General features: G+C 39.0%; 2 protein-coding genes across 3 annotated transcripts in view; one reads left to right on the top strand and one right to left on the bottom strand.

The window, feature by feature from the left end:
• Positions 1 to 18032, bottom strand: part of LOC125844769 (tubulin-folding cofactor E) — a 375181-nt gene that overhangs the window by 9947 nt on the left and 347202 nt on the right. Inside the window, exon 16 of one of the 2 annotated variants that reach the window (XM_049524104.1) lies at positions 11266 to 11277. The exons of the other annotated variant lie outside the window; for it this stretch is intronic. The gene's annotated coding sequence lies outside the window, so the exon portion shown is untranslated. Of the gene's footprint in view, positions 1 to 11265; positions 11278 to 18032 lie in introns of those variants that run through there. 2 annotated transcript variants of the gene reach the window in all.
• LOC125845735 (uncharacterized) lies at positions 530 to 3294 on the top strand. The gene is made up of 4 exons (XM_049525269.1): positions 530 to 622; positions 759 to 1209; positions 1257 to 1348; positions 3259 to 3294. The coding sequence occupies exons 1-4, from the start codon at positions 530 to 532 to the stop codon at positions 3292 to 3294; spliced, it is 672 nt and encodes a 223-aa protein (XP_049381226.1).

The raw sequence follows: 18032 nt of genomic DNA, 5'->3' as shown, positions 1-18032 counted from the left end.
TACCGCCACCAGGTGCTTCAGAGCAAGATCTTAGAGGGGCAATATAGTTGCTCACTCAGTTGGTAGTTGCTCAGGTCCAAAGACAAAATGCAGCAACACCTAGTACGTTCAGGAAGAGGCAGCTGGATCTAGAGTACTTGATTTCCTCCATATGAATCCCCAAGTATTCACATGATCTAGGGTGACAGAGGACCCACAATGGTTTATAGATGAGATCAACAAAATTCTTAGGGTCATGCATATCTCTGAGACTGAGGCAGTTGAATTAGCCTCCTATCAGCTGAAAGACGTCGCCATTGCTTGGTACAAGATGTGGGAGGACTCTAGGGGATAAAATATTCCTCCAGCAGTTTAGAAGGAGTTCTCTAAGGCCTTTATGGAGCACTTTCTTCCACTAGAGCTTAGGGAAGCGAGGGTTGATGAATTTTTAAACTTTCGACAAAATAACCTTAGCGTCAGGGAGTATTGCATGCGATTCACTCAGTTGGTTAGATTTGCTCCTGAGATGGTTAGCACCTAAAATGCAAGGATGCATTGCTTCATTGGTGGACTTGGGGATTATTTGATTGGCTCTTGCACCGTTGCTGCATTAAATTCGGATATGGATTTTGCAAGACTTATGGCATGCTCAGCAAACAGAAGACCGCATACAAAATCGTAGGGCTGAGAGAGTTAAGGAAAAAAATAAGAGGGCTAGGAGTGCTGGAATATTTTAGGGAGATGCTAGAGCTTACTCCAGTAGAGGTCCTCTAAGATAGGCTCAATCACTAGACCGCTCAACTGCTAGTGCCCCAGCTCAGTCATCGAGACCCAGGCAGGAGCAGACTCAGACCCCGAGGGCACCTAATCTCTACTATCAGAGAGGTGCTAGTCGAGGACTACCGCCTCGACCTACTTGCAGGCACTGTGGCCGATCTCACTTGGGAGAGTGTCGATATGGATCTACCGCTTGCTATGGGTGTGGAATTGAGGGTCATAAGATACATGATTGTCTGAAGCTTCGAGTGGAGGGTAGAAGTGATAGGCCACAATATACTGGCTCTGCAGGAGCATCCTCAGCATCAACGCCTTCTTCATCACGTGGCCCTCAACCACCAGCAGGGAGAGGTACATGCAGGGGTAGAGGATTTGGTTCTGGAGCTGGCCCAAATCGGATGTATGCACTAGCAGGTCGTCAGAATTCAGAGGCATCCCCTGATGTGGTTATAGGTACCTTATCTATTTTCTCTTATGATGTATATGCTTTGATAGACCAGGGGTTACCCTATCATATGTTACTCCATTTGTTGCTAAGAAATTTGGAGTAGAGCCAGAGTTATTACATGAGCCATTTGCAGTATCAACTCCGGTAGGAGACTGTAACACCCCGAAAATGCTAACAAGAGTCGCATGTCAATAAACCACTGCTTAATTATTACAATGTGTTTAATTCTCATTTTGGGAACTTGAAATAATGTTATATTTGCAACCCTGCTTAAAATAATTGTCATCATAATTTATGTATTGTATGGGGGTATTTGCGTAATATTTTAATTAGAAATATGTATAGCTTTAAAAGGAGGTGAAGGATATATATATATGTATATATATATATATATGTATATATATGTATATATATATATAGGTGTATATCTATGCATTTGGGCAGCACACAAGTATATGGGCAGCCAACTTTTATGGACAGCTGTGTATATGATAAACACCTCTTGTGTTACTATATTTTGACACCTCCTTTTAGCAAATTCGTCTCACCTGAAGTATAAGTCCCTTAGAACATTATCTAACCTGTTGTTCTTCAAGATCACAAGAGAGAATCTTGGTCCTTTTGGCTGGAAATCGAGTTACGCTCTTCTCTTTGGTAAGTGGTAAAACCTGTTTTTGAGCTGGATAGCGTTTAGTAGATTAAGCATATCTCGTTCTATAGAACTTTGTTTACTGTGTATAAATATAATTTGGAAAGATAATTTGTATATGTACAACTCTTATGTTTATGTTAAACTCTAATTTAGTTGTTATGAATTCAAAATATGGGACGCATCATAGGACAAGTTCTGTCCAGATTCTGAAGTTTGAAATCTTGTATGGACGACTGTTAGTGTTTTGAATATATCGTTTTATCCAAAATACATTTTGCGGTGATTCTTGGTTGTTTGCAACCTTAAGAGAGGTACCTACATCTTTCATGAAGAGTATACAGTTGATTTTTGCCGTTTGCCATTTCAAATCTTAGTTGCGACATGATGCACTAGGATGGCCAGAATTTACTGTTTGGGAGCATAGTCGTATTTGTACAGTCTAGGCTTACTTGTGATGATAACCCTATTTTACGTCATCATTATTGAGGTGCTAGAAAGTATAAGTTATTGAATTCATTTTTTTAAGGTTGTATATCCTCGTGTACAAGTTGAAGACTTTGATATGCTGCTAGGTCTATGGTTTGAATCGTGGAGTTTTGTTGGACTGTTTTTGTGCTAAAGAACTGAGGTTTGTGTATAAACTTATACTTGTACTCTTTTTACCTGCTAGTATAACTGAAAGTTATCTTGGTACTTGGTTACCTCTTGTCAGTTTGCATTGTCGTATTGGTTTTCTTTAATACATTAAAGACGCTTATGTAACTCGCCCACTTGTACAGATTGTTTGATCACTTAGCACTCTTGTTGGGACCTTGTCCTGCTTGTGGCTTTGACTTTGTCACTCTTGGCATGCCTCTTGGTTCGGATCATTTGCCATCTTGACTCTATATTTTTAGTTCGTCTTAAGAATGGAAGTTGTCCATTTTAAGTACGAACTAAGAAGCCATTTTTGTATATGATTCTTGGTTCTCTTGATTATTGGGTTTTGACCCTTCTTGATACCCGCTCGTGCTTGGTGTGACGACATGATGTATATATTGGTTGAATCTCTTGAAAAGTTGTGCTATGAGCATTCTTGACATTTAGACCTTTATATATTGAACTTGATACTCCTTGTAAATTGTTTACTTGATTTACTGATTTTGTTTCGATCGTGCTGCCCTTGACTTGAGAATGATAACTTGGTGAATTTAAGGGCTCCAAACCTATAGTTTGTACACCACTAAGCTATATGCTTAGCGATAGTTGTTTCTATTGTAGGGGCTGTTCGCGATGATGCTTGAAGCTGTCCATTGATGATGGAGATTTTGAAAGCCTTAAGGAAGATCACATTTGCATATAGGCATATATATTTCGTATAACCTTGGGACTTGTACATGATCCTTGTGCTGTATATTTACAGGAGATTTTGAGGGCTAATTTGGTCATGTCACCATGAGTTGTAATATAAGTATGGTTATACGTTTTTATCTTTTTGGGGTGTATAAACCCAAGTCTTGTAATATACTAATTTGCTATATGTCTTGAAAGTTGTGTGAAGCTTGTAATATTCTTGTTATTTCACCCTCGAGTGTGAGGTTAACATATGCATGAAGATCTGGTCGGTTAATTGCTTAAATGTTATATTTTCTTTTTTTTGGAGTTCGTTATGAATCTAATCCCTCTACTAGATTAAAATCAGTGTTCCCTCATTAATTAGTTTTAAATGTCGCAAGTATTTAATTAGATTTCTTGTTTAAGTAGTGGTATCATTTTGAAAAGATCGCTACAAAGACTCTGTTATAGCTAGAAGGATCTATTACGGTGCCTAGTAACAATATGTGGTCGTGACACATTGGAAAATTTGATAGAGCTAGAAATGGTTGATTTTGATGTCATTATAGGCATGGATTGGTTGTCATCTTGTTATGCAACAGTTGATTGCGGAGCCAAAGTTGTTCGATTCCATCTCCCGGGCGAGCCAGTCCTAGAGTGGAAGGGTAATGCTATGATGCCTAGAGAAAGGTTTATTTCCTATCTTAAGGCATAAAATTTTATAGACAAAGGGTGTTTATATCACCTTGTCCATGTAAGAGACCTTCAAGCTGAGAAACAGATGGCGACTCTTCATTCTGTGGCCGTTATGAATGAATATCCAGATGTGTTTCCTGACGAACTTCCTGGACTACCTCCAATTAGAGAGATTGATTTTGGTATTGACGTAGATCCCGGTACCCAGCCTATATCCATTCCGCCTTATAGAATGGCCCCAACAGAATTGAAAGAGCTAAAGGAGAAGCTGAAAGATTTGATTGACAAAGGTTTCATTCGCCCTAGCATATCGCTTTGGGGTGCTCTAGTACCATTTGTACTCAAGAAGGATGGACCGATGCGGATGTGTATAGATTACAAACAGCTTAATAAAGTGACGATATACAACAAATATCCCCTTCCAAGGATATATGATCTATTTGATCAATTGCAAGGAGCTAAGTGCTTTTCAAAGATTGACTTGAGACCCGGATATTATCAGCTAAAGATTCGAGAAGTAGATATTCCCAAAACAGCCTTCCGAATGAGATATGGACACTTTGAGTTCCTTGTCATTTCATTTGGACTAACAAATGCTCCAACAACCTTTATGGATATTATGAATAGGGTTTTCAAGCCTTTTCTTGATATGTATGTGATTGTATTTATAGATGACATCTTGATAAATTCACGTGATGCCAGAGAACATGCAAATCACTTGAGAGCTGGCCTACAAACACTCAGAGAGCACCAACTATATGCCAAGTTCTCGAAATGTGAATTCTGGATGAACTCTGTGGCTTTTCTTGGCCATGTGGTCTCTAGTGAAGGCATTAGAGTAGACTCCCAAAAAGATTGAGGCTGTAAAGAGTTGGCCTCAACCTACTACTCCGACGGAGGTGCGTAGTTTCTTGGGACTTGCTGGATATTACCACAGGTTTGTAGAGGGATTCTCCTCTATTTCTGCACCATTGACCAAGTTGATGCAAAAGGCAGTGAAGTTCCAGTGGTCCAATGCGTGTGAGAAAAGCTTCCAAGAGCTGAAAAATAGATTGACTAAGGCGCCAGTATTGTCCTTACCAGAGGGTACATAAGGGTATGTAGTTTATTCTGATGCTTCAGGCATTGGCCTAGGGTGCGTCTTAATGCAGCAAGGGAAGGTGATAGCATACACTTCTTAACAATTGAAGAAACACGAACAAAACTACCCCACTCATGATTTGGAGCTTGCTGTAGTGGTATTTGCGCTTAAGATTTGGCGACACTATTTGTATGGGGTACATGTTGATATTTTTACAGATCATAAGTGTCTCCAATATCTTTTCAAGCAAAAAGATTTGAATATCAGGAAAAGAAGGTGGCTAGAGTTGTTGAAGGACTATGATGTGAACATCCTCTACCACCCAGGTAAAGCTAACGTGGTAGAAGATGCTTTTAGTCAACTATCTATGGGAAGTCTAGTACATTTACCATGTGTTTAATAGGAAGTAGTACGAGATGTTCACAAATTAGCTAGCTTGGGAGTTCGACTTCTTGAAGCTGAAGATGGAGGCGTAGTAGTGCAGAATACTAGCGAATCATCATTAGTGGCATTGGTGAAAGAGAAACAGTATGATGATCCAATATTTCTACAGTATCAAGAAGGGATTCGTGAGCACCGAGTTACTGCATTCAATTTAGCAGAAGATGGCACCTTGAGATGCTAAGGCAGACTGTGTGTTCCAAATATAGATGGGTTAAGGCAGAAAATCATAGATGAAGCACATTGTTCCTAATACTTAATTCATCCAGGCTCCACAAAGATGTATCATGACCTTAAGGAGGTCTACTGGTGGAATGACATGAAAAGGAATATTGCGGAATACGTGGCACAATGCTCCAATTGCCAACAAGTCAAAGTAGAACATCAGAGGCCCGGTGGCCTAGCTCAGACTATGGACATTCCAATATGGAAATGGGATGCTATTAATATGGATTTCATTACAGGTTTGCCTTTCTCTTTTAAGAGACATGATTCCATTTGGGTGATCATTGATCGGTTGACGAAATCAACCCACTTCATGCCAGTTTAATCCAGTAGCACAACCAAAGAATATGCCAAGCTATATGCAAGGGAAGTTGTTCGCTTGCATGGGACTCCACTATCTATTATTTCAGATAGGGGTGCCCAATTTACAACACATTTTTGGGGATCATTCCAGAAGAGTTTGGGCACACAGGTGAACCTTAGCATTGCATTTCACCCACAAACAGACGACCAAGCTGAATGCACTATTCAAACACTCGAAGATATATTGAGAGAATGTGTTTTAGACTTTAAAAGGTAATTGGGATGATCATATGCCCTTGATAGAATTTTCCTACAATAATAATTATCATTCAAGCATTGGCATGGCTTCATTTGAAGCACTCTATGGGTGTCGGTGTAGATCGCTTATTGGTTATGAAACTCAAATATTAGGACCAGGCCTTGTTCACCAAGCCGTTGAAAAAGTAAAGTTGATAAAAGAGCAACTGAAAATGGCTCAGAGTCGACAAAAATCATATGCAGACGTACACGGTAGAGACATAGAGTTCCAGGTTGATGACTGAGTATTCTTGAAAGTATCCCCTATGAAGGGCATTATGAGAATTTGGGAGGAAAGGTAAGTTGAGCCCCAGGTATATTGGGCCATATAAAGTTATACGTAGAGTTGGCCAGGTAGCCTATGAGGTGGATTTGCCTTGAGAGTTAGCTGCAGTACACCCAGTCTTCCATGTGTTGATGTTATGCAAATGCTTGGCAGATCCTACACAGGTTATTCCCATAGAAGGTATGGAATTATCAGAACACTTATCTTATCTTATGAGGAAGTCCTAGTGGCAATATTGGATCGACATGTCAGGAAGTTGAGGACAAAAGACGTAGCATTAGTCAAGGTACTTTGGAGAAGTCAGAATATAGAAGAAGCCACACGGAAGTAGAGGCTGACATGAGGGCCAAGTATCCCCACTTATTTCAGTAGCCACACAAAGGTTCTTAAAGTCATAACTCCTCTTATTTGAGTATCTGTTTTGCCTGTACTTTGTAGTATTGCTTTATTATATGTTATATGTTCAGGTACTTGATACAAACACCACATGTTCCTCAGAGTTGAAACATCTACAATATAAGGTATATTATATTAGTTAGTGTAGTTTCAATTTTTATAAGGCCAAGCAGAGCCTAGTGAATATCCGTATCATATTATTACGTGGTGATGCTCTGTGAAACATTGAGTGTATATTTTTGTTGGAAGAAAGGTTTTGGATAGGCATGTTTACAAAGGAAAATCTGCCAATTTTTTTTAAAATTCATTCGAGGACGAATGATCCAATGGGGGGATAATGTAATATCCCGTAACTTAAAATACATTTGCGACTCCTAAACACCAATGCATACATGTGATATCGGGGGAGGTATATCATTGAGAATGGTTAAGAATACCATGTAACCCTTACATTTAGTCATTTGAAGGGTTAAACAAAAGTTTTAGGTCAAAGAGATCATTAAAGAAAAGATTAAAATTTAAAGGTTCATTGTGGAAGAATACTACAAATGATCTCATTTCTCATCTGACTTTGAACGAGCATATCTCCTAATATATAACGACTTAGAGGGCCTACAACCTATCCAATTGAAGGTATTTGAGTCTAGCTTCCATCAAAACAAACCTCTCGTTAAAACAATATCGGAGTAAAAAGTTATGTTCATTCTACGACAGACGCGCGCACTGCCCAATCACTGCGGGACATGTGGCACTTTAGAGAAAGTCGGCCAAACTTGTTGTTTTTATATTAGAAGTTTGGGATATACTTTATCTTATAATCAAGAATGTGTAAGGACTGGTTTCAAGTTATTTCTTCAAGTTTTTCTCTTCTTCAATCCACCAAAGCTTAAGGTAAGTTGGTTTCTTCAAGAATCAAGTGTCTTCCTCTCCATAGACCTATAGATATACTTAGCTAAATGTTTTCTTGAAGGAAAAAGTATTGTTCTTGGAGAATAAAGAAGGGAAGGGGATGCTTTTATTTGATATATAGGTATGAATCCTCTTCTATCTTCATAAATAGCATTCCAAGGATGCTTTAAGTATAATTTGCGAGTAGGACTCACGGGACGGTGATAGGAAGCCGTGAGTCCATGTTTTACCCATTGTATTTGATGTTTTGGCGAGGAGGGAGTTTGTAGAAGGTAGTGTTGGCTGTTGTTTTGACCAAATGAGGGGTCAATGGTATTGTATTGGGGAAGTAAGCTGGTTACATTAAAACAGAAGGGGAAGTATAGAGAGCGTGACTATTATAGTTCTTGAAACTTTGTCGCTCACCAAGTGTTTGATAAAATTCCTAACTGGCTAAGAATATGTTGTAGCTGGTTATATGAGCTCCTATTATTTTCATTTATTGAATTAGTTCTCTACCAACTTAAACTATGAGCTTATAAAGGAATTTGACACCGTTAACAAGGAACCGGTGGGATGGTGATTGAGGCCTTGAGTTTTACTTTTATGATAAGTGTGGATGATTAAGGGGGCTGGTTCCTTATGGTTAAAGGATGAGGAGTAATACTGAATATGGAAATGGGTCATAAGTGTACTTGAAAAGTAGAGAAAGAGAAGGGTGTGGTGATACACCACTCATCTATGGTAATTGTTGAGATTGTCGCTCGCGAACCATTATTGTGTTTTTGACATTGTTGTGACTCTTGATTAGTTTCTTATACTATCGTTTTATGATTTTATGTTATAGATAAAAGTTTTCAGCAAAGGAGTTTGACGACGTAAGGTAGTAAGTCCCGAATTAAGTTATGTAAAGCTAAAACCTCTTTTCCCCTTAAGGCACGACCTAAACTTACATTTTCTTCCGATAAATGTCACTATAGATTCTATGATACTTGAAAGAAAGTTATCCTATTTTATAAACCCTCTAAGGTTGAGTCCCGAATCTATAGAGTTATAGTACTCTTCAAAGAAGCAATATGTTTCACATAACTACATTTGCCTACAGTTGGAACTCTTAGAAGTTAGCGGTGTACATGTTGCATAAATTTAAAGAAAGCAACCAGCCACAAACTGTTCGTAAGTGCATAGGTCACAAGATATATGATTCTCAAGCTAAAGAATGTAATTACAAATTGTAGCACGAGCTATATGACTAATGAATTAATTATTATAAATAATTTCAAGCAGTTAAGATTATAGACTACTCTGCAGCGTAGGGTGGGTATATTTAGGGCTACTACGTACGACGCTACTCTGTGCACAGAATTCAGATATAGTCAGCTGGAATTTACCGTCGTGGATTCACCTGACTGATATAGGGTTGCGGGCAGACTATACAGGATCCCTGGGGGCGTACCTTGATAGACTTCGTTACCAGACTATGAGATTTCACACGTGGTCATGACAGTGGGCTACAGATGCCATACAGGGTTCACTAATTGCTGTCAGTATGCCATCATGTGATTCCCTGACAGTTAGCTTTACAAATAGCCAAGAAACGATATAATGAAGTAAAAATATCACTTAGGAAAATTATAGGTATTATATATATATATATAAATGACCAAGCCATGAAACGTTCGATGAGGACTCTTGAGGTTGGTCACAATTCCAGTTATGGATTGTGTCTCCTGCATACACATGCTCAAATTTGCCTATCATGATATTTGATGTCTACTTGTTATTCAGTTTGATTTACATACCAATACATGTTTTGTATGTACTGACGTCCCTATTATTTTGGCATTTCATTTGTATCACTACAGGCTCAGGTGCTCAGGACAACAAGCATTTTCAGTAGACTAGATACTTCTAGTTTAGCAGTTGGTAAGCTCCACCTCTACCTGGAGCTATCAGATATTTAGAGCCTATATTTTGCTACGTATGTACATATATCAGAATGGGTATGTCGGGCCCCTGTCCTGACTAGTTATCAGATTCTCAGAGGCATACTCTTTAGAGGATTCGTAGACTTAGTATTGTTTCCGTTGTAAAGTAGCCCAACGGGCCTTTTTTTTATCTATGTTTTAGTATGTGTCTTCATATAGGTTTTGCTGCTTATGAATCTTCAGCTTTGGCATGAGATTAGTAAGATATTTAGCAGGTGCTTGTATATATCCTTGATGTCTGCCCCTTTCTAGTTAGGGGTGTGACAATTTGTATCACTGAGGATTTATCTTATGCAGAAGTACCAATAGCGATTTTTGATCGGCAAGTAAGAAAGCTTTGAAATAAAGATGTAGCTTCTGTGAAAGTGTTATGGAGAAATAACAACGTCGAGGAAATGACTTGGGAAGCAGAAGAGGAAATGAGGAAGGAGTACCCTCAACTGTTTACGACTTAAGGTGAGTCACATTTCAATTATTGGCAATTATTTCTTCACAACGACCTAGTTGGATTTTAAGTAGCTTGAAGGTGAAATTTATATGTCTTTTTACGTGATAGCTATGCAAAGCTTAGTAGTTAAAATTTTTAGAATTTGACTTCAGGTTTGTGACTGTAACAAATATAGACTCACAAATAAAGTACTGTGAGAAAAAAAAGAAAATACAACCAAGGAATTGTCTAGATCTATTCGTGGGCGAATGTTCATAAGGGGGTGGGGAGAATGTAAGATCCCATACTTTTTCTCTAATCGTGCATAATATATGTGATATAGTATGGCATGGTTATATGAGGTGTATATGACTTTGTATCATACATTAGAGATTAAGATTGCAAGTAGGTGGCAATATCAAGGAACTAAACTAAAGTTTTAGGTCAAAGGGACCCCTCAAACAATGTTCATGATAAAAAAAATGGCTCTGGTAGAACTTCGCCCGTTTGAAAGGTTTAACTTGTCCCATACCTTGTGGATAAGCCTATGAGTGTAAAACATGCTAAGAATAGTGTGTTATGAGGTACTATAATAGCACAAGGGTCGTATGTTAAGTTTGGAAGTCAAGAAAATTAGTGAAACTAAAGTCGGCAAAAGTTATCGAAGTTTCTCTAATAATATTTTCTTAACTTTGGGTAAAATGTCTTGGATGTTTTCTCCAAATATATAATGAGTTAGAAAGCCTATCACCCATTAAATCAAAGACCTATGAGTCTAGTTTGCAACACACAAAACCCCGTATCCAACCGACATCGGAGTAAAACGTTATGAGGGTTTTACTACGGACTGCTGGGGCAGAATCTGGGTTGGGTAAAAATGTGGTATGTCGGCTTACTCAACGTTTTAAGCCATGAAAACATTTCATTCTACTTCCAAACCAGAAAGAAAGCTTAAGAGAGGGTTCCTATGGAGTACTTGCATGAACAAGGTTAGTTTTTGACGATTTCTACCATTAAAGATTGCCCCGTGCCTAGAAACGTGATCTCTACACGTGGCAATCGTTTTCCCCTTCTATTAGCTGCGTTTTGAGCAAGTTTTTGAAGATATAAATTTGTAGTTATTGGTGTTTCTTCAAGATTTATACTTGGTTAACTAAGGTAATCATCTCGAGACACTTTTATGATTGTTTTTATTAACTGTTATGGACATTTCGTCAAGTTGAGGCCATTTGGCAAATCTGCAGATTTAAGAACAATTATGAATTGTTTATAGGTGTGTACCAGCTGTTTATATATAGTATTTGCGAATTTTAGGACGTAAGGAACAACTTTCGTGAAGAAGTTATGGCCATTCAAGTGTTCATTGAAAAGGTATATTAAGGCGAAGCGACGTCCCTCATTTTAGCACCACTCCTGGGAAATTCCTAAAACGCCGAATGTGATATTTTGCTATTCTCTTGCTGGAAAGACCTTCAGTGAAAGGCATTGGGATCTCAACTAAATTATTTTCATGATTCTGTTATTTTGATATTTCACTCGTTCGGATAAATAAAGTGTTGAACATCTACATGTCATTTTATCAGTTTCCTTGATTATATGTCCGCACGTATGAATTTGTATTCTTCCTTGGGTGATGTGACTTAAAATATCACGCGAGACCCTTAATACTTGTGACCAGACCTCTTTCTCCACTAAGGTTATTATTAATTTTTTTTTTAAGGTAGCTCATGATCTTCAAAACTCTCAAATATAATTTAAATGTAAACTATTAGTGCACTTGGTTTTTGAAATATTTCTTTTATAACTTATCTAGGAACCAAGTTAGGAATAAGTAAGTCACCTTAAACTTGTTATGAATATCAACAAGGTTAGGTTATCCTTCTAAAATTCGAGTTAACTTTTCAAGCTTATTTGGAAGAACATATCAAGTTCCATGAGATTGTTATATGTTATACGAAAATTATTATGGGGTTATGAGAATAAGACTACAAACGGGCCAAGATTGGCAACATGACAACAGTAACTCATAGGTGTTATAAATCCATGACATGACATGCTATTCATTCTAATCCTGAGCTATAATTGGGAGGTATGTGGCCTATTGCTTATATTTATATGTATGAGACACAGATCACCACAAGTTGGCGAATATGATGCCGGTTCACTACCGGAAAGCATCACCATTGCTAGCATTTGGTTGGGTATGTCATGCATTTGTATCTATATATATATGTATTCACGACATACGATTATACGAGCATACCATGCATATTTAAGTAGTAGGGGGCTAAAGGTCAGCTATGGAGATTATTTGGGTTTTAGTTTCAGGTGGTATCTCTATTACCCTTTTACGGTAAATATTTATGATTTTACTTTTCGCTTTACATACCAGTACATTTTTATTCGTACTGACGTCCCTTTGCCTGGGGACACTGTTTTTTGTTTTGTGCAAGCAGGTACAGGCAGGGACTCTAATCGACCCACCCGCTAAGATTCAGGTTCAACTGTGAGTTGGTAAACTCCATCTTATCCTTGGGCTATCAGAGGATGTTTACTTATGTTGTACAGTTTGGGTATAGTCAGGGACTTGTCCCAACAATGCTTATGTCACTCATAGAGGCTATTGTGGACACAATATTCTGGGTTTTCTTTTTGTATGTTTCAACCTCCAGCCAATAGTTTGGCATGTATATATATGTGTGTAAGTAGGTATGTTTTCAGTTGTGGCCTCGTTGACTAGATAGTACATCTTTATTTTTTTTTTTGGTTTGTCTACCATTTTTTGTATGGTTATTCTCTTTCAGGTCATGACCTCTAGGTCCATGCTTCACTTTTTAGAGGTTGTGTTGCCCAATCTTTTTGCCTCACAAATTGGGTTTAGCTAGTATGATTTAGTGGGTAACTTGATGTATTAGGGTATCGAGTGCCAGTTATGCCCCCTATTTTGGGGCATGACAGATGAGCTATCAGAGGTCGTCCTGCTAGGCGTAATGTTGAGGAGCAAGGGGTACCCAATGCACCTGAAGCGCAACCCCAAGGAGAAGAGACCAATGTTGAGTTCTGGGAAGCGGTAAGGATGCTGAGCCAAGTTGTGACCAACCAAGATGGGCAACAGAGAGGGAATCGCCAGGAAGTAGGTGACACTTTGAGGATTCGTGAGTTCTTGAGAATGAACCCTCCAAGTTTCCCTGGTTCAAGCACTACCGAAGATCCATAGAACTTTATTGAGGAGCTGCAAAAGGTGTTTGAGGTCATGCATATTGTTGATACTGAGAGGGTGGAACTAACTGCATACCAAATGAAGGGTGTCACTAGGATTTGATTCAATCAATGGAAGAAGAACCGAGCTGAGGATGCACCACCTACGAGTTGGGCTTGTTTTGAGGAGGTGTTCTTGGGGCGTTTCTTTCCCTGAGAACAGAAAGAGGCTAAGGTACGAGAGTTCCTTACCCTTAAGCAAGAGTCACTAAGTCTTCATGAGTATGGGTTGAAGTTCACCCAACTATCCCGTTATGCTCCGGAGATGGTTACAGATATGAGCAGTAGAATGAACTTTTTTGTTGCTGGGTTGTTTCGTTTGTCAAGTAAGGAAGGTGGGGCTGCAATGCTAATAGGTGACATGGATTTATCAAGGTTGATTGTCTATGTGGAGTAGGTTGAGGAAGAGAAGCTGATGGATAGAGAGGAGTTCAAGAATAAGAGAGCTAAGACATGGAATGAGTCCGGGCAACAGAAGAATAATGCCAACCGGTCATCTTTCCAACAGAAACAGAACGGACCTGCTCCATCATCTGCTAGTGCACTTGCACCTAAGAACAAAAGTGAGTATAATAGTCAGAATTTCAGAACCAAACCTGCCTATTCTCAGGGTAGTGTGGCGCAAGGGGGTAGTAAGCCTCATGCCTGCGCTAAGTGTGGTAGGAACCACTCAGGTACATGTTGTGAGGGCTCCACTGGTTGTTTCAAGTGTGGCCATAATGGGCATTTCATGCGATGGTGTCCAAAGAACAGGCAGGGTAACTGTAATAGGGGCAATAGAGCCCAGTCTTTTTCAGTTGCTCCACCAGACAGAGCTGCACCTAGAGGGGCTACTTCTAGTACTAGCAGAGGAACAAACCGCTTATACATTATCAATAGTCACCAAGAGTAAGAGGATTCGCCAGATGTTGTCACTGGTATGATCCAAGTCTTTAACTTTACTGTTATGCTTTGCTAGACCCATGAGCGAGTTTATCCTTTGTAAATCCTTACGTTGCGATGAATTTTGATGTTATTACTGAGCAATTTAGTGAACCATTAAGTGTTTCTACACCTGTCGGTGAGTCTATTCTAGCAGAGAGGGTATATCGTGATTGTCCCATTTCCGTCAATCATAAGAGTAGTATGGCTGATCAAGTTGAGTTAGACATGGTAGATTTTGATGTCATTGTTGGTATGGACTGGCTACATGCCTGTTATGCCTCAGTTGATTGTAGAACTCGAGTTGTCAAGTTCCAGTTTCCAAATGAGCCAGTCTTAGAGTGGAAAAGCAGTTCAGCAGTGCCTAAGGTTGTTTTATTTCGTACCTTAAGGCGAGGAAGTTAGTTTCTAAAGGGTGTGTCTATCACTTGGTCCAAGTTAATGACTCTAGTGTTGAGATACCTCATATTTAGTCAGTTTCAGTAGTAAGAGAGTTTCTAGAAGTTTTTCCAGATGATCTTCCCGGAGTCCCTCCTGAAAGAGATATAGACTTCGATATAGACCTTCTTCCAGATACTCCTCCTATATCTATTCCGCTATACAAAATTGCACCAGGAGAGTTAAAAAGGTTGAATGAGCAGTTGAAAGATCTCCTAGATAAGGGTTTTATTTGACCAAGTGTCTCACCTTGGGGCGCTCCGATTTTATTTGTAAGGAAGAAGGATGGTTCCCTTAGGATGTGTATAGATTACCGCCAGTTGAACAAGGTTACCATAAAAAATGAGTATCCTCTTCCAAGGATTGATGATCTTTTCATTCAACTTCAAGGTGCCACCTGTTTCTCTAAGATAGACCTCAGATCTGGCTACCATCAGTTAAGAGGGAATGTGATATTCCAAAGACAGCTTTCAGAACCCGTTATGGTCATTATGAGTTTATGGTCATGTCATTTGGTTTGACCAGTGTGCCTACAACATTCATGGACCTTATGAATAGAGTATTCAAACCTTATTTAGATATGTTTGTTATCGTATTCATTGATGATATACTAATCTATTCAAGGAATGAAGAAGACCATGCTAGTCATCTCAGAATAGTTCTCCAGACTGTAAAGGATAGAGAGTTGTATGCCAAGTTCTCTAAGTGTGAGTTTTGGCTAGAGTTGGTGGCATTCTAAGGCCACATTGTGTTTGGAGGGGGAATTAAACTTGATACTCAAAAAATAGAGGCAGTGCAGAATTGGCCTAGACCCACATCTCCAACTGATATTTGGAGTTTCTTGGGTTTGGCTGGCTATTATAAAAGGTTTGTAGAGGGGTTCCCATCTATTTCATCCCCTTTGACCAAGCTAACTCAGAAGACAGTAAAGTTTCAATGGTCTGAAGCTTGTGAGAAAAGATTTCAGGAATTGAAAAAGAGGTTGACTANATGCCAAGTTCTCTAAGTGTGAGTTTTGGCTAGAGTTGGTGGCATTCTAAGGCCACATTGTGTTTGGAGGGGGAATTAAACTTGATACTCAAAAAATAGAGGCAGTGCAGAATTGGCCTAGACCCACATCTCCAACTGATATTTGGAGTTTCTTGGGTTTGGCTGGCTATTATAAAAGGTTTGTAGAGGGGTTCCCATCTATTTCATCCCCTTTGACCAAGCTAACTCAGAAGACAGTAAAGTTTCAATGGTCTGAAGCTTGTGAGAAAAGATTTCAGGAATTGAAAAAGAGGTTGACTACTGCCCCAGTTTTGACCCTACCAGAGGGTATAGAAGGCTTTGTTATCTATTGTGATGCGTCTAGAGTTGGTTTGGGTTGCGTGTTAATGAAGAATGGAAAAGTTATAGCTTATGCCTTCAGACAATTAAAAGTTCATGAGAAGAACTACCTAACCCATGGGTAGTACTGCCCATGTTGAAGAAGAAAAGAGAGAGTTAGCAAAAGATATGCATAGACTTGCATGCTTGGGAATCAGACAGAGAAGGAAGAGTGGTGGTGATGAATGGGAATGAATCTTCATTAGTGTCAGAAGTAAAAGAGAAGAGACCAAGACCCAATTTTTCTTGAATTGAAGACAAATGTTCATAAACAAAAAGTATTGGCTTTTGAACAACGGGGAGATGGTGTATTGAGATATCAAGGTAGATTGTGTGTACCAAGGGTGGATGAACTCCAAGAGAGGATCATGAAGGAAGCCCATAGATCCTGATATTCCATTCATCCGAGTTCCATAAGATGTATCGTAATTTGAGAGACGTTTATTAGTGGAGTAGTATGAAGAAGGGCATTGCAGAGTTTGTTGCTAAGTGTTTGAATTGCCAACAAGTTAAGTAGAGCATCAAAGGCCTGGTGGTATGGCCCAGAATATAGAACTTCCGAAATGGAAGTGAGAGATGATTAATATGGATTTCATCACAGGTTTACCAAGGTCTCGCAGGCAACATGATTCTATTTGGGTGATTGTCGATATAATGACAAAATCAGCCAACTTTTTACTAGTAAAGACCACTCAGACAACAGAGGACTATGCCAAGTTATATCTTCAAGAAGTAGTTAGACTTCATGGGGTTTCGGTCTCCATTATTTCAGATAGAGGTGCGCAATTTACTGCACAGTTTTGGAAGTCATTCCAAAAAGGTTTGGGTTCAGAGGTGAACTTAAGTACTGCCTTTCATCCTCAGACAGATGGGAAAGAAGAGCACACTATTTAGACCTTAGAGGATATGTTGAGGGCTTGTGTGATTGATTTCAAAGGTAATTGGGATGATCACCTACCCCTTATTGAGTTTGCTTACAATAATAGTTACCACTCTAGCATCCAAATGGCTCCTTATGAAGCTCTTTATGGGAGAAGATGCAGATCTCCTATTGGATGGTTTGAAGTTGGTGAAGCAGAGTCGATAGGATAAGATTCAGTCCATCAAGCTATGAAGAAGGTGAAAGTGATTTGAGAGAGGTTGAAAATGGTGCAGAGTTGTAAGAAATCCTACACTAATGTTAGGAGAAGAGAGTTAGAGTTTGAAGTAGATGATTGGGTATACTTGAAAGTTTCACCCATGAAAGGTGTTATGAGATTTGGTAAGAGGGGGAAGCTTAGTCCCCGGTATATTGGTCCTTGCAGAATATCAAAAAGGGTAGGTAATGTAACTTATGAGTTGGAGCTACCCCAAGAGTTAGCCGCGGTTCATCTGATTTTTCACATCTCTATGTTGAAGAAGTGCATAGGCGATCCTTCATTGATCATACCAACTGAAGATATTAGCATCAATGATAGCTTATCTTATGAAGAGATTCCGATTCAGATTCTAGATTGCCAAGTTCGCAAGTTGATGACTAAGGAAGTAGCATCAGTCAAAGTCCTTTGGAGGAACCAATTTGTTGAGGAAGCTACTTGGGAAGATGAGGAGGATATGAAGAAGATATATCCACATCTCTTCGAGTCCGGAGAAATTCCAGATCAAGGTACTAATTCTTTTCTTAGTACTCTTTAATTTATAAGTTGGTATGTTGTATTTTCATTGCTTGTTGGGTGTTGAACTGAATGTTAGATATTGTACCCTTAGCCTAGTAAGAGTAATCTCATTCGAGTACGAATGTTCCCAAGGGGGAGTTATTATAATACCCCGTACTAGAAAGAACTAGAAAGATATTAAAAAGTGGAAATAG

Source organism: Solanum stenotomum, chromosome 11, assembly GCF_019186545.1.
Source record: "Solanum stenotomum isolate F172 chromosome 11, ASM1918654v1, whole genome shotgun sequence".
In the NCBI taxonomy this organism is placed as follows: domain Eukaryota; kingdom Viridiplantae; phylum Streptophyta; class Magnoliopsida; order Solanales; family Solanaceae; genus Solanum; species Solanum stenotomum.
This window is presented reverse-complemented; position numbering and strand designations above follow the sequence as displayed.

Bases quoted from the DNA above. Each gene is read 5' to 3' on its own strand.
- LOC125845735 (XM_049525269.1), top strand. From the start codon at position 530: ATGCATTGCTTCATTGGTGGACTTGGGGATTATTTGATTGGCTCTTGC. The intron at 623-758 runs GCATGCTCAGCA...CCTCTAAGATAG, and splicing joins TGGATTTTGCAAGACTTATG to GCTCAATCACTAGACCGCTC. The intron at 1,210-1,256 runs GTACCTTATCTA...TTGATAGACCAG, and splicing joins ATCCCCTGATGTGGTTATAG to GGGTTACCCTATCATATGTT.